The sequence below is a fragment of the Delphinus delphis genome, chromosome 3 (assembly GCF_949987515.2).
Source record: "Delphinus delphis chromosome 3, mDelDel1.2, whole genome shotgun sequence".
NCBI classification, from domain to species: Eukaryota; Metazoa; Chordata; class Mammalia; order Artiodactyla; family Delphinidae; genus Delphinus; species Delphinus delphis.
Window position 1 is genome coordinate 111,226,386 of NC_082685.1, and position 20,795 is coordinate 111,247,180.

Sequence of the window (20,795 nt, forward strand, 5' to 3'; positions counted from 1 at the left end):
GCTTACTTGAAAGCACTCGGACCAAAGGTTCTTACAGAGTTTGCAAAAACATAGAAGGTCTCTAGGTATGCGGTTGGTTGCTGGTGGATGCCAGCAAACAGACTCCTCGTGGGTTTATCTTTAAAGCATGACACCCAGCTTAAGATGTGGTCTGTCGCATTTAACCACGGTTCTCCGTGAATTCCCTCACACCGGGGTGGGCAAACTTCTCCTGCCAAAGGCCAGAGAGTAGATATTTCAGACTTTGCAGGCCATAGGGTCTGTAGCAACTCTCCCTGTGCTGTCCCCGCACAGAAGCAGCCACGGGCAGTCCATAAACGAATAGGCATAGCTGTGCTCCATTTACAAAAACAAGACCCCACTTGACCTTAGTCTGCCGACCTCTGCCTCAGACCAAAAGGGAACTAACTGCTCCCTGCAGTAAGAGCCCTGTGGGAAGAAGTAGTAACAAGGTTACCTGCTTTTCTAGAAGAGGAATTATTAGTGGGTTCACATTCCAACATGTACAAAAGCAGCTAAAAATATTTTCATTAAAGTGATTGATTGTCTTGATCAGGCCAGATTAGCTGCCTAGAAACGGTCCCCAACACTTGCTATTGCAGAACAGATGCCGTTGCCCAGAGCAGGCAGATCGAGTAGCCATTCCACAGACTGGCGCAGTTACTCACTTGCCATTGGAGAGCCGTGGGGCTTTCACCTGTTTTTCTTCTGCCCTGCAGGCCTCTTCCTTATCCTGGGTTTGATACTCTACCCTGCTGGCTGGGGCTGCCAGAAGGCCATAGGCTACTGCGGACACTACGCATCGGCCTACAAACCCGGAGACTGCTCGTTGGGCTGGGCCTTCTATACCGCCATCGGGGGCACGGTCCTCACTTTCATCTGTGCCGTCTTCTCCGCACAAGCAGAAATTGCCACCTCCAGTGACAAAGTCCAAGAAGAAATCGAAGAGGGGAAAAACCTTATCTGCCTCCTTTAGTTTGAAAGAGACATCAATGCCGTTTTCTTGCTCGTGTAACCTTGTGAAACACTTCACTTCCGGTTCTGTCGTTTGAATCGAGTGAAGAACTAGCCTTTACCTACCAAAGCCACGTTCCACAGCCCTGAGCCTCGCCAGGACCAACGACAGGCAACACCCAGCTGCACAGAGTGACTGCACAGGAGGGCCACGGTGCAAACTGTAAGAGATGGAACGTGAAAACAGTACATAAACCCTGACACGCAGTTAAGTTCTGTCAGACTCCATCTCCCCCCAAGGCTCAAGGAAGGATGATGACCTAAACCATTAAAGCAGCAGTTTCTCTGGTAACAGAAGAGACCATTGGCCAGATTTGCGGGCTGTTGAGAGACGTTTCTGCACAGGTTGCATGCCTGTGAGCATCTCTGCCTCAGAGTGAGGTTTGGGGGTTGGTGCTTTTGTTTCCTCCTAGTTCTTTCAAACTCTCTCAGGTGGAGACTGCAATGAAGACTGCACACCCACCGGGGAGAGGATGTGTGCTAAAGGGCCGAGCAAGACACTGTCGGTTGCTTAGCTGACCCAAGGGGTCAGCAGGGACAGTGTGGAATTCTGTGGTGGGACTTATTCTAGGCTGAATTCCAGAGTCAGGTGGATCAATTGAGCTGTCACTCCAAGAGTTTAGAAATTTGAGTAAAGGAAGAATAAGAACCTGTCCAATCATGAGAATAAAAGTACAAAATCCTGCTAGTGGAGACAAATTCATTCCACTCCCCAGCAGCCAGGCTAGCACCAGTACTGGCCCAGTCTCCTCTTCCACTGGAGATCACATGGTGTTCTTCTAGGGCTAGGACTGCGCTTTGACTGCCAAAGGAAACCTCGCTCTGTTTCCTGATTCCAGGGACAGAGGTCTCCGAGCCAGCTGTGGCTCATTCATCTGGTGACTGGGAGAGCTTGCCAGAATCTCAGCACTTGCAGCGAGACCTTTTCCCACTGTGTGGTAACCATGCTGTATTCAGCTGTATTCCTACCCCCCAGCAGCAGCAGGATGGCATTCTGTGCAGAAAAAGGAGCTAGAGATGGGAGTTAAGTTTTTCTAGTTACTGGTGTTGGTCCTGAAAGCAGACTGAAATAACATTAAATTGCTCTAACTGGTGAGTTACATCAAAGGCTTCATTCTCAGGAAAGCACAGAGTAGATAGAAAGTTAATGCAAAATGAATGAGAGCTAGACCAAGCTCGTAGCACCTGCCTATACCTGTTTACAGAATGAATGAAACACCACTATTAAAAAGGATTCAGGGGCTTTTAATCTAGTTTCTATAAATCACCAACATAATTGATTCAGGAAAATGATATTAGCCATCACTTCAGACTTACTTTGGAACCGATCAAAGTGACCAGAAAGAACCTAGTCTGGTATTCTCCTGAGCTTCAGAATTGCAGAATGCGATAGAAACACTTCTTTGCAATTTAAGCAAATGGAGTGGACCTGCCAAATTTCTGGAAGGACTAAAAGGACAGGTCTCTTTAGGCTTATGAATCTGCTTACTTGAGGGCTTGCTTTGTTTTGAAAATTTAACATAACTATGAACCTTGTTCGGGCAAGGTACTGTGTGCTAAGCACCACCAGGTAGAGAGCCCCGATTCAGATTTGACAACCCTGCCCTGAGAAAATCATCTTAAAGCTGTGTGAGTCTAAAACCATGCCTTGCTGCAGAACAAGTAATTGCTGTAGTTGTTCCATTCCAGTTTAATTCCATTCTAGCCTTCGGCCTGTACCAGAAACCGTTTTATCTCACAGATAATGAGCTAAAGGGCAGGAAGGCGGGGGCATGCAACCAGGTCTTCATGAGCTCACCATTCTTAGACCAAAGTTCAGAGTAAAAGCAAGATGTACATCTGTGACTTCAAGGGGTATCCTTCAAGGGGTATCCTTATGTATCCTCATAGCAGCCTGTCATAAGGGCTCAGGACACAAACAATAACTGTGTCTGACGCCACACAGAAATGATAGGTTATGGCAGCCACTGGACAGGACTCCTGTCCCTTACTGTGCATCTGTATGCTCTAACCAAGTTCTGATGCCATCACAGTCATTGCTTTTTAACCCTTGGCAATAATTTTCATTTAAAAAAAAGCAACTCCCTCCATCAGGCAAATGATTTAAAACCCAATTTTTTTCCTTAAATTTATCATCACAAGATTCACTGTACTTCTTCTTCTATACAAGATAGAGAACCCATGTTACAACTCTAATTTTACACTCTCACTCTCCTCGCAGACAAGTCATAAGCTTAGAGGATTCTCTAAGCACGTCCATCATCTTTACTGCCTGACTGCGCCTTCACTGAGGGGCGGTGGAGGGCGGGCTATTCCTAGGTCACTCTGATAACAGAAGTCATGAGCGAAAACGTGACCTCTCTTGGCCAGAAGAAAGTCACCTGACAGTGTTTACTTCATCAGTCTGAATGCTACAGAAGACCAAAAGAAAACCAGCACATGCACACACACAAAACCGCAAACCACTAAAAGCCGCTTAAACACTGATTTGTTAAGCAGAGCAGAGATGAAATTTCTCTAGCAGAGAAAGAGGAGAAAGGTAATGTGGGCCTTCTAAACCTTTAGTCCATTTAGCCAGGCTTCAGTTGGGATATCAAAATCAGGCTAGTCTAGACAAAAACTGCATGGCTGTTTAAAAACCACTGCATAGGAGGAATGTGTTAGAAGGAAATAATAGATTAAAAATAATTAGACAATCGTTGACCCGCAGCTATTTTTCTATTAAATTTCTATCAAGCGCCTCAGTCTAAAAATCTATTATACCTGGACCATTACTGCTACCAGCAAGTCTTATTTATTTTTTGCCTGCGTTTGTGCTTCAAGTTTTGTGATGGGGCTGGGCTTCTCAATGAACTCCAAGAAGGCAGAGATGTGTGCTTTGGAGTCTGTGGATTTTTTAAACCTGTGTGCTGATTCAACAATGTTACATTAATTGTGTAAGGGTTTTTGTATAGTTATCAAACATCTGTGGTGTAATGATCTTTGTTAAACATGTATTCTGTAAAGTGCCATTGTCTTTTTTATGTGTAGCATATTTAAAAAATATATATGTATATTATACATACACAAGTCTGTGTGAAAGATGTGCAATAACAAAGGTGTATGTATGTTTTGTTTTTTGGAAACTGGATAGGAGTCAGAACAGAGATTGTTTCTGTTTTGGCAAAGGAGAGTTAAACATTTTGCCTTCATGGCCTAGTCATTAACCCATAACAATTTTAATGCTACACAAACCTATGTGAAGAAAAGACTGGTATGAAATCATTTTTTTCCTGGGTCTAAATTAAAATAATCACTAGATTTATGTGAAAGTTAAGCCAGCAAGACAGGCCCAGTTAATGCTAGTCTTTCATGTGAAATGTGAAGCTGCCACGTTGCCTTTTCTGTTTGTGTGATAACTAGTAGCTGGTACATAATCACTAAGGAGCTATTTCTTAACATGCTTTGATAGACCACGTTAATGCTAGACCACTATTTAAGGGCTAATCTCACACCGTCTTAGCCATAAGGGTCTGCTTAGAACAGACCTCTCTGTGCAATAACATATGGCCACTGGAAATCCCTGGCCTGCGTTTGTATTTGGGCAGCAGTGACTCCCAAGGGCCAAAAGAAATAAAAGCACGACTGGGATTTCTTCTGAGACTGTGGTGAAACTCCTTCCAAGACTGGGGGGTCATGAGGTGCTTTGGAGGAACTCAGCACCACTTGATATGCAACAGCCACTTGAGCCAAATATAAAATTGTATTACCGCTGACGGACTCCATGTGAGCCTTTGAATTTCTGCTTATCCTATTATATTGTAAACTAATACATTATTTGTCTAGCATTGATTAGGTTCCTGTGCGTATGTATTTTCACAACATGCTCCCCTACCCTCCCCAGATATGAATTAAACCAGATTTTGCAAACTCATTCTGATTCAAGTCTCAGTATATTGGTTTCAATATGATGTGTATCATTTCATCAAGAAGATATCTACCAATCAAATTTGAAAGACTAACTTATATGTAATAGTGATGACAGGAAAGAAGATATTCAGGTATTTTAACTATGCCATTCACTAGTAACATATATACACCTGCCTTAGGTTAGCTTTAACTTCAAGATAAGTATATGTTTCTTTCTTGGAGAAGCACTGATGTAATTATAAATAGGGAGGAATAAAACCCTCTCAAATACTATACAGATATCTTAATTTTAAAGTAAAGAAATATGGAAATGCTTCAAAGTATTTAAAAAGCTTTATAAATGTAAAGAAATGTGTATAACAAGGGAAAAGTCAACAGAAGGACACGTTCACCCCTTCCAACAAAAATACCAAAGTTAAAAGCCAGTCATGGAGCAGTTCACATCCACATTTCCTGAACGTAATCCTGCCCATAAAAAACCTCATCTAGAAGCAGAGTTCTAATTTAGAAACTCAAAGAAGACACTAACAACCCTTTTCATAAACTCTTACTCTGTATCGTGTGAAGCACTTAGTGATAGAATATACAAAAATGGCTATTTTCCTGATCTAGGGCCTGTGACAGCTGAAACTACTTGTAGCTTTGGCTTCTAAACACACCTGACGCATGCCTGATTTCTAATAGGAATCAAAATTAAAACTGACAAAATTACCCAAATCAATAAAAGCAAAATTCTTCCATATTATGATCTAAATAATCCAAGCAAAATTGGACATTTTCAGTTGCTTTTTCAGCTCTTGTTACATCTTCCTCAAAAGTTAATCCACAGGAGAAAGGACCCTGGCTTTAAATTGCGGCACAGGCTGGGTAACCTTCACCTGTGCTTCCCGTTTCATCATTAGCAATTTTGCTACCGGATCAACTTTCCATGACTGATCTTCCTGGAACACACTGCATTCAACGTACTCCTAGCTCACATTAAAGTCTTTGCCTAACATAGTAAGAGTCTTGACTATTCTGGGCATTTCCTTTAAATGGGTTATTTCGGTAGCTTCCAATAATTCAGTACCTTTTTAGACTCTCAAGCACTAAAGGATAAGAGCATCAAAGCAAACTTTCAGCCTACTCTCCAAAGCAGCAAGAACCAATAACTGTCTTGATTTCAGGGCCCCATCTGGTTGCTTAGTCACTTGGCTGGGGCCATCCACTGCTGCCCCTGCTATCTTCTTCCTTACAGCTTCCTCCTCACCCTGGAGAGCTCTGCAAGATAACTCTTTAAGACATGAACAGCTCATTTTGCTTAGATACACAGGATGTAAATAAAAGCATAAATGAATAAGAGGAAGTAGTAAAACCACACGGAAAAGAAAAATCAATCAAATAACTTGTAGCTCTTAGTAGCTCTTACGGCTTTTTATAGCCAAATATCCTGAAAAACCTAATACCTATGCAAGCAGTCCACCAAGTGCCTGTGTTTGGGAGAAACCACTAAAATTTATTCTCAAGAGAAGGAAGCCTGAATTAAGGCAGGAGATAGTGAAGACAATGAGATGAAGTGAGTGAGGGAGAAAGAAGGGGCAGCTTGGGGACTGACTGGAAGCAGTGGGGGGAGGAGGGGAAAGAGTCTAGGGCGACTCCCAGGCATGTGGTTTGGGCACTAGGCAGAAAGTGGTGCCATCACCTACGTCAGGAATCCATTGGGGACAGAGACAGTGAAGGTGTTAAGCTTCAGCTCAGGCTGCCAGTGGCGAAGTCCTGTGTGCAGCTAGGAATATACCATGGAGAGAAGACCAGCTTGGAGATACAGATCTGGGAGTCTTCAATACACATGGACAGACAATAAGAATTTTTAACCATTATGCACTTTTCATGGGCAGGTACTGGGCTAAGCACTTCTTTTAATTCATTTATTCATCAAAGCCCTATGAGTAGAAACGATTATTATCCTCATTTTACAGATACATTAACTATCACCCAAGCAACTTAACTGAGGTGAAGTAATCTGCCCCACATTAAAAAGCTAGTAAGCCAAAGCTCAAATACAGGTTTGACACCAAAGTCTACATTCTCAAACAGCTGTAGTTTCTTTCTACCAAGAATGTACCGGGTGAGAAGGCAATATTAACACAAACCCCCAGGGGACACCAACATCTCTGCATAGTAAACTCTTAGAATAACCTCCAAGTTCAACTCCAAAAAGACCGCACCGTAAGATGAAAACACTGCTCCCTTTCAGAGAAAAACCTGGTAATTTTTCATACTTTTCAAGATGACAACATACGTACCAATTTGCTCAATCCTGAAAACAGAAACTAAAAATTCATCAAGTATATGACAGTGGTAAAAAAATGACAGTTTTGTTTTCTTATTATAAATAATCTCTTAGCAACGAGGTCCTACTGTACAGCACAGGGAACTATATTTAATATCCTGGGATAAACCATAATGGAAAAGAAGATAAAAAAGAATGGAGGGCTTCCCTGGTGGTGCAGTGGTTGAGAGTCCGCCTGCCGATGCAGGGGACATGGGTTCGTGCCCCAGTCCGGGAAGATCCCACATGCCGCGGAGCGGCTGGGCCCGTGAGCCATGGCCGCTGAGCCTACGTGTCCGGAGCCTGTGCTCCGCAACGGGAGAGGCCACGACAGTGAGAGGCCCGCGTACCGCAAAATAAAAAATGTGTATGTGTGTATAACTGAGTCACTGCTGCACAGCAGAAATAAACACATTGTAAATCAACTATACTTAAATAAAAAAATAAATTATAAAATAAATTAATAATCTCTCATCCAGGATAAGCAGCTATTATGATTACATAAGAGGCCTATTTTCTTCATAGCCAATCTAATAATTAAATAAGGATTTGTTTTCAACTAAAGTTTCTCCAAACACACACACAAATGCCAAAGACCATTTAGTAAGTTAGCACTGCTGTGAAGAGCAGGCAGTAGGTACTTACCCACACGTGTGGAGCTAGGCCTTGGTCTGGAGTTTTCAAAAATAAACGTCGTAATTTTTTTCTTGATTACTGTATATTTTTCTAGGGTCCACTGTCCCTAAAGGATGGATATGAATTACTGGAAATGTGGAAGGATGAAAAAGAAATAGAGAATTGGAGCGAGGTGGCACCACGTGGCAGAAGCAACCCCATGCTTGGCAAGAGTCATGGGACACTGGTCCAGCTGCCTCTCCCTAGCCCAGCACCACCACTCACTAAGTGACTGGGATAATTTCCGATTCCTCTATAAAAATGGGGCCAAGAATAGAAATACCACCATAGGTTTGGTGTGAGGATTAGGTAAGTGATGTATGTGAAGCATTTAGTATAGCCTCTGATATACAGTAAGTCCCCAATAAGTATGTTATTATTAGAAGAAAATTAAAAGAATCTTCCTTCCAGACTGATACCACTTGGAGTTGATCTTAAAAATTAAAGAGTTGTTCTAAAAATTGTGAAAAATAACATAACCTGTTGTTAAAACCAATCTAGTTTTGGGACTTCTCTGGCAGTCCAGTTGTTAAGAAACTGCCTTCAAATGCAGGGGATGTGGGTTCGATCCCTGGTCAGGGAACTAAGATCCCACATGCTGTGGGGCAACTAAGCTCGCACACTGCAACTACTGAGCCTGCGTGCCACAACTAGAGAGCTCACATGCCACAACTAGAGAAGCCCATGCGCCACAACAATGACCCAGCACAGCCAAAACAAAAAACAAAAAAAACACAGTCTAGTTTTTTCCTAGAGAGGCTCAATGGATTGGCTACCTGAGGGCACCAATTTTTTCCATCCTGTACTAATCATCTTTAGCTTAGTGCTTTCAGGAAGTGGAAGATTTCTCTGTGGATACAAGATACATGGTCACTCCTATTTAGCCAAACTAAAAAATAAAAATGTAGTGTCAGGTGATCCCATAATCTCTGGGAAACCAGAGTGCTCAGAAAACCTCCTGATTATTTGTCAAACTTGTTGATGGCAAAGCCTTTTTAGAAAAGGAACATCCAATCCTGGTAGAGTGTAAATAAAGAGGTCCTGCTCCTGCAAATGGAGGCACAAATTGGTACAATTTTCTGGAGAGCCATCTGGCAATGCACATTAAAGATCTTAAAATATACACTTACGCTTTGACCCAACAACTTGTCCAAGGAAAGAACACAAGCTTGGGCCCCAAATTTAGCAACAATATATCCCTTGATTATATTATATTAATTATTAATTATATTAATTTAATTATTTATAATAAAAAACTGAAATTCAGAACCTAAAGGAATAACAGGACTTTGAAAATAATATATGATACATGTATATAAAGGTAGCTGTACAGCTACTAATGTTACAGAAATAATTCATCAATGTGAAAAGTTCCACATATTTATATCATCATTGAAAAAAAGATTACAAACCATTGTGTTAGTTAAAATTCTCTAGTAAAAAGTAATAGGAAACCAACTCAAGATAGCTCAAAGAGAAAAGAGTAAGAATTTTACCTGGAGAATGTAATATCCAAATAATGAAATATGGGTGAACAGTCAGGCCTCATACAGGAAATAGAAAGCTGTTAAGATCTTCTATGTCCTTCATCCTACTTGTTTTTGCATGTCTGCTTCATTCTTCACTTTCATTACAGATCAGCTTTCTAGTAACTCTTCTGAAGACTTGGCAGAATATGGCTATCCACATGTCCCAATTCTGGAACAGTGTAATTCCAGACAAATCTACATTCAGAGTAAAAATTTAATGAGCCACGCGTGACTCCATTATAGCTAGGTGACATCCAGTACCAACGTGGTCTTCAGGGGCCCAAAGAAATGGGGCTTGTGAGAGCTGGATAAGCCATCCCCAGAGGATCTATTACAAGGATGTAGAAGGAAATCTTATTTCTTAATATTAGAAAAAAATTGTCTTCCTAGGAAATTAATAGAAATATATGAACCAAATCTTAACAGTAGTTATTTATGGGTGTAAAATTATAAGCAACTTTACCTCCTTTTGCTGTAGATATTTTTTAATAATTTATGTGAAATGTAATTTTATAAACTAAATAAGTTAATTTTAAAAGCTAAACTATCAGGTCATTATGATATATTGCTAAGTGAGGGAAAAACAGGATAAAAGTTCACATTGTTTATATCCCTTAACTGTATAAAATGTATGTATAGAAAAAAATGGAAAAAATACAATAAACATTAGCAGTGGTATCTCTAGATAATAAAATTACATACTGTCTTTATTTTCTGATTTATCATTTTCCATACTCTTCAATATTTCTACAACAGATATATATTTTTCCTACTGGAAAAAAAAATTACTCGGAGGGATATGTATGCCCAGTGGGCTCAGTTTCTGTATAGGAGACTATAATATTGTAGGAACCACTGTCACTGCCAGATAAAAAAGGTATTCGGGGCATCTCTTTTCCTCACCCCCAAGCACCTGAAGAATACTATAAATTGCCAATAGTAACAACTACACACAACCATGATTTATCTTGAGAATCACTGGCCCACAAAATTTTTAAAGAGTTCTGGAGGAACTCTAGGATTACAGCTAAGTGCTAAAAACAAGAGTTAAAAAATAAAATTTGCGGGTTATGATTCTACAGATTCAACTGTTTAAATGTAGACAGGATAATATTCAGAGTAATCTTATACAAGTATATGAAACACTACTAGGCACAAGAGGATTAACGACTTTCTGTCCCCAGTAGAGAAAAGATAAAATGGGTTTTAGTGGCAGAAGGACTTTAACTACACCATCAGCCATGCCAAGCCCAGAAAGTTATAAGATGAAAAATAAATCAAGATTTGGATAAACTTAAAATTTAACACTTGCTGCATTGTTATATACCGGCTCCCATGTCCCTTGCCATTTGAAAACATGAACAGTGCCAATGAAAATTCTCCAAGTTGAAGGCTTTGTCTTACCAAAACCACAAAGTTAAATTGTAAATATGAAACCTACAGGAAGGGTAAGAACACTAGAGGGGAGCCTTTCCCTATTTTCCTGGAATCTTCAAATTAAAGATATCTGTATATCTAGGATAGATTAGTGGCAATGCCTGGCTGGCTTAGAAATTTTCTACAGATTCCTTCCTATCTTTCTGTAGACTGTGATAAAACCTTAAAATAAGGTTTAAAAACACCCATCCTTACAGAAAGCATGCTGTTTTGTATAATGTACCCTAAAATTCTAGTAGAAATACTTCACTTTCCATAATATTTAACCATTGAGATACAATCTTTTAGTCTAATAAACAAGTATTAAAAACAACTCTAGTGTTTTAAAACATATTATTCTACTCTAAATAAATTTATACTATAGTACTTGAAAATCTATCGAAGTGTACATTTTAACCATCCTCAATTATTTTTACATTAACCACTTTCATTTCCCCTCTAAAGTTCTTAACCACATGGAATCAACAAATTCCACTAAACATTTACCTTAAGGATAAAATGGTAGGAGATACAGTGAAATGGTGTGTGATGGCCACTGTCATTCTAATAAGGGAAAGTTGCACCAAAAAATGTAACAAATTCTGTATATAAACAGTCTAAACGTAGATTTTTACCAATAAAGATATAAAATTAGATGCTAATGTCAGTGTTTTCAGAAAAAGATAAAGTAATAACTGTATAAGCATTATAGTACTACAAATGATTTACAGAAACTAAGAAACTTAATTAAACATAAACCCCCTCTAAAATGCAAACCATACATTATCTCAGCATGATTTATAGAAGGACTGTATCCAATGAAAATCCAAACTCACTTTTAGGTAACACCCAGAAAACTGAAAATGCCGTTCCTATTTTAATTTAACATGTATTTCTCAAATAAGATTCACCATGAACATTAGTTTAGACTATATTTTTATATCCTCTTTAGATAGCCAAGTGAAAAATCCAATAATACACAAATTTGTACTTTCATCAGAACATAAAACAACAACAGGTAGTGAGGCTAGAAAACAGAACACAAGTTCAATCAAATCAATACAATACAAGTACAGAGGCATCCATGTTAACCTACAAGGAAAAAATCTGGGCCACAAAACAGGTTTTCTATTTTGAATCTCACTAACTGCTAGACAGTCTGTGTATTTTGACCTTAAAGTGGTCAAAATATTTAATGAGTGAACCTCATGTTCTACTACCTACAAAGGTGAAAGCAACAGAAAAATTGTCATTTTATGTTGCTGAGTTTTTAACTAAGTCTTTTATATTACTTATTTTGTTTAGTAGCACGTGATAGAATTATACACAAATTACTTTTTAAAAATTAAATGTGGTTATTTCTATATACCTTAGGCCCTCAGCATAATTTCTGCCTCTGAAGTGCTAATACAGTATTTAAAACTATACAAACATCCAGTAAACAGCATTTTATTTTATGACATTCTGTGTTAATACAATAAATATACAAAACTTCCAAACCACTGAAAACATGCAACATTAGAGGGACAGATGGAGGGCATTTATACAGAACCATGACAGTCACCGTAATGGCAGCGCAATATTACTCGTTGACAAAATATACAAACATCCCTAGATAAATAATCCAAGTCCCAAACTAAAAACCACTGAGCAATGATTTTCCAGTGTTCAAACTTTAGTTTGAAATAAAATAGCCAAAACTTAATATTTCCAACTGAAAAGTGACATGGATCCTTACAACGTGAAGACCATTTCATGATTGCGATACTGGGTAATGCTAATATTAAATATAAAACACTAACAAGTGCCAATCTTCTACTGAGTGCAAATGTGACTATTTACTAATAATTATTGTTAAGAGAATAGAGATTATAAGAATTAAAAACCCCTCTACCTTATTAAACTGTTAAGCAGCGCCATCATTTTAATGCACGTTTATGTTTTTAAAAAAACATTTTTCTCTTATCAGTTTGTATTAACCCAAATAACTGGAATTTAAAACAACATTTCCCCCATCGAAACAAAAAAAGGTTCAGTTGGTTGTAATTATTCTTTGCTATTTAGCAATAGAGGATTTCTACAGAATAGAGAGAAACATTCCTAATTCTTGAAGGAAAGTATCTCAGTATTTTTCAAAAGTCTCTATGATAAAGTTTTCATTTTGCAGTTTAAAGAAAAACAAAAGGAACTTGAGAGATGAATTAATGACAGACATACCTACTTTTGCTGTATTTTGTGGTTAATGTTTTGAATGTTTGTAAAATCCACACTCAACAAAGCATACTGATGAGACAGATTTTCAGTAAGATTATAGACTCTAAAGATCTTGAACTGGCTTATTTGGTTGAGAAAGTAAGTAGAGATTATCACTGATCAGAAATATTCATAAAAACAGCTTTAAATTCATACTCTGAATCCTACTTTCATCAGAATAAAAGAAATATCTTCCAAGTATATTACTTCAACAAAGTCCCAAGTAAATCAAATGTAAACACCATCTGGATGGATCCGTGTTGTATCTAGTATCACACAAAGCTTCTTTCATAAATAGTGAGAACTCACCATCCCACCCCCAGCATGAAACTCATTTTAACTCCAGATTTGGGGGGAAGAATAAAAGTGATTTAACCATTTACACCCAGCCAATTTTTTAGTCTCAAATAATATAATCTAATAGAGTACCCTTACTTTTCACAATCAAGTTGAATACTTATTATTCTGCAATCTTTTAGGTTAGCTAATGACTTCCAAAACAACAGTATCGTGACTTTACAAATGTCTTTAAGTCATTTAATCAGTTATTAAAAATGACTCAAAGTTTCAACCCAAGTATACTATAAGAATGAAGTTCTGTGCTGCATAGTAATAATTTTAACATGATTCTATCCATAATTAGTGCATTCAACTGTATCTGTATTTTCTTGCTTGATGCAAGTTAAATGTTTTATTTTTTCTGTTGCTACAAATTTTAATGTATTCAGTCTGTCTCAAAAATTCAAAGACTGAGGTGCGTTAGGGATTCAAGTATATGTGAAGTGCCAGGGTCTTTTTACTTTTAATGCCAACTAGACATGAGAGGCTAAAAGAAAAACTTCTCAAATACTGTTATGTTCTTTTTGGACATGGAGTTAGCCTAGATTTTAATACCTCTGTTAAAAATGACACACACATACCCCAGAAAAGAGCTGCCAGACACAATCTCAGTTCAATTAAAAAGAGTAGCCACAAGAATATACCGAAGTTTCCATACAGTAATATTTTACTATGATATGAATACTGAAAATTAAAAACAAAAAGGTATTATCATCACTACATTCTATTCCATCACTTATCTACCTTTTCTTTTGGATAATGCACTGCATATTATATTATATCCTCGTATTGCACCCCAGTGAATTTTTATGTAGAAGAAAGTATTACAGAAAATCATTTCTATGATTCTATAAACAACTCCCCAAACCTGCAACCATAAGCAGTGCATAACCCAAAATACTAATTCTTTTAAGAAACATGGTGACCATGCAAGAGCAGAGCTTGGTTATCAAAATATCAACTACTCTAAGAAAATAAAAAGATAAAATTTACATTATCTACCATGAAGTGTACACAGGCTCTTCACTGGTGACTGAAACTGCTAAAAAGCAAGCCGATTTAAAAATCCCTAAGTCTCTGATGTCCTATTTCTTTCAATATAAATAAGGAAAAGGAATGAAGCATTGCTTTACTGCTCCAATGTGTAATCCTTACGTTTGACTCCTGAAAGAATGACTGCAGCAAGTACTAAGTGCATTTTTAATCGTAAGTGCCATGTTAATTTCAGCGTGTCACCACTGAAATAATTCGCTGAACGTTCATCCCCCAAAAAATATGGAGAATATTTATTTCACATGTAATTTTTTTTTTTTTTTGCAAGGGGCACTGAAATATTAAGAAACTATCAGGTAAATAATAAGACAAGGAAGTTTTTCTGGTTTTAGCCCATGCACAAGTGATTAGGAAATATACGTGCTGTGTGTACTGTGTTTTGAACAAAAAAAATATTTATAGAATACAGTAACTGGAGAAAAAAGTACAGTCAGAAGGTAACAATGTATTGTTTGAAGACTCTAAATTTGGTTACCCTTGAAAGCATTCTGAGCTGCACTAGTTGCTGCGGTTGAAGCTGCACTTGCAGCTGCAGTCTGGACAGTTTTGTTGGACATCACACCTGTTGCAAACTCTTGTTGGGCCTTCTCAAAACTAGCACCTGTTGTGCGATACAGTCCATGTACCTACGGAGGCACAGAAAAGTGGGAGAAGATGAGTGGTAATCTATGCGTTCATTATCAATAGCTCTTCAATTAATCCCAACATGACTCAGAGATAAAAAGACTAGATTCTAGGCAGGATTCCTAAGGTCAAGAACATCAGCCGCCACAGTGGCACACAACCTTGTATGTAAATATTTTCTTAAAATTGATTTTTCCCTTTTATCTCCAATGCAGAAGAGAGAATTATGCCTATGCCAAACCAAAAATAATATAAAAAGCGACTTCTTAACCAAATGCAAAAAGCTATGTTTTCCACTGTACCTAATTAAGACATTACAGCCTTACAAAAGAATGGTTTAAACACAACAGGAGACATTCTGACTTAAATACATTAATTTACTACCCTAGACAATTCCAAAAAAATAATACCTTACCTATTTCTACGTTGGCTACATATACACCCCTGCCCCTATTGTATCAAATGGTATCGTTTTATCATTTAATGTAGCGAGCAATATGGGTGTCCTTAAAGATAATTCACTCTGAATACTATTTAAGTTTTTGTGTATGGTCAAGTCCTAAAGGATTTAAGAAGAAACACTTCTGAGCGCTATCTGTCCATACTGATTCATCACGCAAATCTTAGATTTTTACGAGCAGGGTTCAAAAATACTCCTTCTGTTAGCATCTCTCTCGAAGATGCATAAACTATGAAGCACATCAATCCATAACATCAGCCACTCCATCTAATACAAATTTGAGAAAGGAAATAACAAGGCACACTAGGACAAATATTGATATTTATTTATTACATACCTACAAACTTGGGGGTATGAAAGATGAGGAGGAAAGATGAGGAGGAAAGATGAGACAGAAAAGTGAACTTGTAATTACACTGCATTGTGATAGGTCTAAATTAGAAGCCTGACTAGAATGTCATCAAAGCAGGTTTGGAGGATGGGGGCAGTACACCCAAGTCAGCCCTTTTCCCAAACCTAAATACATAGGAACTGGTTAATTGTGGAGTTAAGTGTGGAGTGAGGAAAAGTAGGAGTCAGGTACTTTCAAGTCAAGTTTAGATACTGGGAAGTTGTTTCACAAAGACAGAATACAGAGGATACGTTGGTTTGGGGGGAGAGTAGACACTAAGTTCTAAACATTCATCCGTTGCACAAATGTTTATTGAATACCTAGTCTAAGCCTGCCCCAGCAGACAGGTGAAAATTTGGTTTGGAGGTAGAGAGGAATGGGCGAGAGACATGGACTTGGAAACCAATGGCACATAACGGTAGCTACAACTCTGACGTAACGAAACTGTCCACGGAGAGATAACACATAAAGTAGAAAGAGAAGAAAATCAAGTACCGAAGCCTGTTTAGACACCAATATTTAAGAGGTACCCATAACAACAAGAAATGATTAAGAGAGGAATGAGTAAAACCAGGGACCTTTTCACAGATGCCAAGGGAAGAAAGCAGTTAAGGAATGAAGAGCTGTCGGGGAAAATAAGGGGTCAAAGTCCCAAGTTCTTCTGATACACAGTAGCGAAAGCAAATGCCATATTACTATGGATCAAAGTATTAAAGGGTCAGGGAGAGGGACTTCCCTGGTGGTCCAATGGTTAAGACTCCACGCTCCCAATTCAGGGGTCCGGGGTTCAATCCCTGGTCAGGGAATTAGATCCCGCATGCCACAACTAAAGATCCCACATGCTGCAACTAAAAGATCCTGCATGCTGCAACTAAAAGATCCCACATGCCACAACTAAAGATCTTGCGTGCCGCAACTAAGACCCAGTGCAACCAAATAATTTTTTTTTTTTTCTAAAAAGGGTCAGGGAGAGGGACTTCCCTGGTGGCGCAGTGGTTAAGAATCTGCCTGCCAATGCAGGGGACATGGGTTCAAGCCCTGGTCCAGGAAGATTCCACATGCCATGGAGCAGCTAAGCCCATGCGCCGCAACTACTGCGCCTGCTGCGCTCTAGAGCCTGCGAACCACAACTACTGAGCCCGTGTGCCACAACTACTAAAGCCCATGCGCCTAGAGCCTGTGCTCCACAACAAAGAGAAGACACCACAATGAGATGCCCAAGCACTGCAACTAATAGTCCCCGCTTACCACAACTAGAGAAAGCCCACACACAGCAATGAAGACCCAACACAGCCAAAAATAAAAAATAAATAAAGTGCAAATTAAAAAAAAGAGAGAGGAAAAAAAGGGTCAGGGAGAAAAAGAGAGCATTGACAAGTACATATACTGGTGAACTTTAAAATTCTTTTAGTACCACAGCACTACCATAAGTATATTTTTATTCCCTTTCCAAACCAAGTTTTTAAAATAAAAAATTAAAGATACAGATAAATTACTACACCTATGTTTAAGAAATTTATCTCACAATAAGTACATATGATTAGATCCTACAAATTAAGTGTATTATAGAAATCTAATAAACCTTCTTTACTTACCAGACCTAGCCACAGTGCAAAGTAATTACAGGTTAACTTGTCTGTCTCTCCCCCTTCCCCCCACCCCAATTTATGGGCATGCAATTAACAAACATCTGTTCTAATTTATTCCTTCTTTCAAATTTGTATTAAATTGAGTGGCTGATGTTATGTATTCATGAACTTCATGGTTTAATTACTTAAAATGTAATTCATAGCCCCACAGAGCAGAGAGGTAAAATAAAGGTAGGAATAATACATTTCTCAATAGTCTATATCTATATAAACCCAGAGAGCCACCTAGAGGGAAAAGACTGCATATGTATTCAGTGCACAATGCTCAAATACTGCGTTAGATCCATGATATCCACGTGAAAGGGGTGATTCTTCATTTCAGTGTCCCAGCAAGATGACGGGCTACTTACAAGGATCAACATCTCAAAAAGCTTACCATTTCCCTGTTATGTTTCAGTGATATCTACTGATATCTATTGATAACACACTCCTTAAGAAATCAGGGAGATAGTTTTAAGGTAAAACAGTGTAATTAAAAAGCAAAAACTAAACACTTGCTATCTCTTCTACTTATGAGAATTGCACTAACCTACATATTTAGTCCTAGGAGTACCACAGAAAGGACACTAGATTTGGTACCTAGTGATTCCACTACTTTCTGCAGGGCTGGACACCACTCAAAACCTCAAGTTTACTTCTCATACAACAAGAATATTTCTTGTCCTGTTTGTCTCTCAGAGTTTTCCTGAGGATCAAATGAGAATTATGTAAATGTGTTAGACTAATAAAAATTTAAATTAACTTTAAAATATCTGCAAAAGTGTCACAGCCAAGACATAACTCCAGAAAAGAATCCTGCTTCCTTAATGTATCTTCAAAAATACCTTAGTGTACAATGTGGTTGAATGACACACAAAATATTATGGAAATTAAAAACCATGGTACTTTATTTAAACAAAATAATCCAAATGTATTGTTTCCATTAATGCTTCCAGAACATCATATCAAGAAATTATGATTTTGGATGGCAGAGTAGGAAGACCCTGAGCTCACCTCCTCCCACAGGCACCCAAACTTACAGCTATTTACAGAGCAACTATTGATGAGAAAGACCTGAAGACTAGCAGAAAAGATCTACTAAAACTAAAGTTATACAGAAGGAAGCACAATAAGACAGGTAGTAGGGGCAGAGATGCAGGACTGTCAAGGCCTAAACTCCTGGGGTGGGCGATCCACAAACGGAAGGATAATTAGAATCACAGAGATTCTCCCTGAGAAGTGAGGTGTTCAAGCCCCACATGGGCTCCTCCACTGGGAAGGTGAGCCCCCAGAACTGTCTGGCTTTGAAGACCAGCAAGGCTTGCTTCCAGGAGCGCCAGAGGGCTGTAGGAAACAGAGACTTCGCTTTGAAAGGGCATGCATGAAATGCCGCCTGCCCTGAGACACAGGGCAGAAGCAGTCATTTGAAAGGAGCCTGGGTCAGACCCGCTTGAACAGCCTCCTGCAGACCCAGGAGGCAGCTGGAACTCACCTTGGGGACACAGATGCTGGTGGCAGCCAATCTGGGGAGCTCAGGCCAGCACAAGGGCACTGGTGATAGAAAGTGCCATTTGGGAATCCTCCTTCTTACCAGGGCCAGGCCTGGTCCCACCCACCAACCTGTCAGCACCAGAACTGGGACACCTCAGGCAAAGCTACTAACAGGTGGACACGGCCTGACCCACCAGCAGACCAGCAGCCTCAGGATCCCCAGAGCCCCCAGCTAACCCAAGACCCAGCCCCACAAACCACTGGCCAACATCAATCCCCAGATCTCCAGGGCCATGCAGCCAGAGACCCCAGAACCTGGGTCCACCCACCAGTGAGCCAGCACTAGCCCTAGGAGCCCCCTATGTCCCATCCCCATCCACAAACAGGCTGACCCTAGCTTCAGGATGCCCTGGTTCTGCAACCAGAGACTGTAGGACCTGCCTATATTCACCAGTGGGCCAGCACCAGCCCCATGACTCAGCCTCATGCACCAGTGGGCAGTCACCAGCCCTGGGACCCCTTGGGCCCCAATCACACCCAAAAGAAAGCCAACACCAGCTTCAAGACACCATGGACATGGCAGACAGTTATGTCAGGAACTGGCCCCACCCACCAGCAGGCCAACATGGGATCTGGGACACCTAGCATACAAACCAGCCAACTTAAGACCCAGCTCCACCCAGCAGTGGGCCAGAACTAGCCCTGGGACCCCCTGGGGCACTGTAACCAGCCACCTCGTGACACGGCCTGGCCCATCAGTGGCCGGCAGCCTCTACACAAGGCAGGGCATAGCAACCAACCAGACCGGGGGCTAGCCATGCCTACCAGATTGCCCACAGTAGTCAGCATACCAGAACGAAAGGGCCCATGCAACCTACCTATGGGGCAATCCCAGAGCATATAGCTCTGGTGACCAGAGGGAAGTGCACTGCTGGGACACACAGGACATTTCCTACATAAGGCCACTTCTCCAAGATCAGGAAATATAACAAGCCTACCAAATACAGAAAAATGAAAACAGTGAATTAACCAAAATGAGGTGACAGAGGAATATGTTCCAAACAAAGGAACAAGATAAAACCCCAAAGGAAGAACTAAGTGAAGTGGAAGTAGGCAATCGACACAATAAAGAATTTAAGGTAACGATCATAAGGATGCTTAAAGAACTCAGGAGAAGAAATGGATGAACATAGAAGATTAATGAAGAGTTAGAAAATACAAAGAAGAATCAGAGTTGAAGAATACAATAACTGAAATTAAAACCACACTAGAAGGAATCAACAGTAGGCTAGATGATACAGAGGAACAAATCAGAGAATAGGAAGAGAGAGCAGTGGAATCACTCAAACTGAACAGAAAAAAGAATTTTTAAAAATAAGGACAGTTTAAGAGACCTCCAAAACAACATCAAGTGTACTAACACTCACTTTATAGAGGTCTCAGAAGAGAGAAAAAGGGACAGAGAACATATTTGAAGACATAATAGCTGAAAACTTCCCTAACCTGGGAAAGGAAATAGACATCCAGGTCAAGGAAGTACAGAAAGCTCCGAACAGGATCAACCCAAAGAGGACCACATTAAGACACACTGTAATTAAAATAGCAAAAGTTAAAGAGAGAATATTAAAAGCAGCAAGGGAAAAGAAACAAGTTACATACAAGGAAACTCCCATAAGGCTATTACCTGACTTTTCAGGAGAAA

At 39.5% G+C, this 20,795-nt stretch overlaps 2 protein-coding genes across 3 annotated transcripts in view; one reads left to right on the plus strand and one right to left on the minus strand.

Annotated features, from left to right (window-relative positions):
- The window catches only part of LHFPL2 (LHFPL tetraspan subfamily member 2), a 177,460-nt gene extending 176,484 nt beyond the window's left edge, over positions 1 to 976 (plus strand). Inside the window, exon 5 of the mRNA XM_060009258.1 lies at positions 720 to 976. Coding sequence (XP_059865241.1) covers positions 720 to 976 — 257 coding nt within the window. The remainder of the gene's footprint in view (positions 1 to 719) is intronic.
- A 16-nt stretch (positions 977 to 992) lies between these two features.
- Positions 993 to 20,795, minus strand: part of SCAMP1 (secretory carrier membrane protein 1) — a 115,608-nt gene continuing 95,805 nt past the window's right edge. The window contains exons 9-11 of one of the 2 annotated variants that reach the window (XM_060009256.1): positions 14,975 to 15,125; positions 7,880 to 7,997; positions 993 to 1,175 (exon numbers count right to left, since the gene is read on the minus strand). In XM_060009256.1, the coding sequence (XP_059865239.1) occupies positions 7,915 to 7,997; positions 14,975 to 15,125 (234 nt within the window). In that variant the 3' untranslated portion in view covers positions 993 to 1,175; positions 7,880 to 7,914. Of the gene's footprint in view, positions 1,176 to 7,879; positions 7,998 to 12,287; positions 15,126 to 20,795 lie in introns of those variants that run through there. The other variant, XM_060009257.1, reaches the window with a different exon arrangement.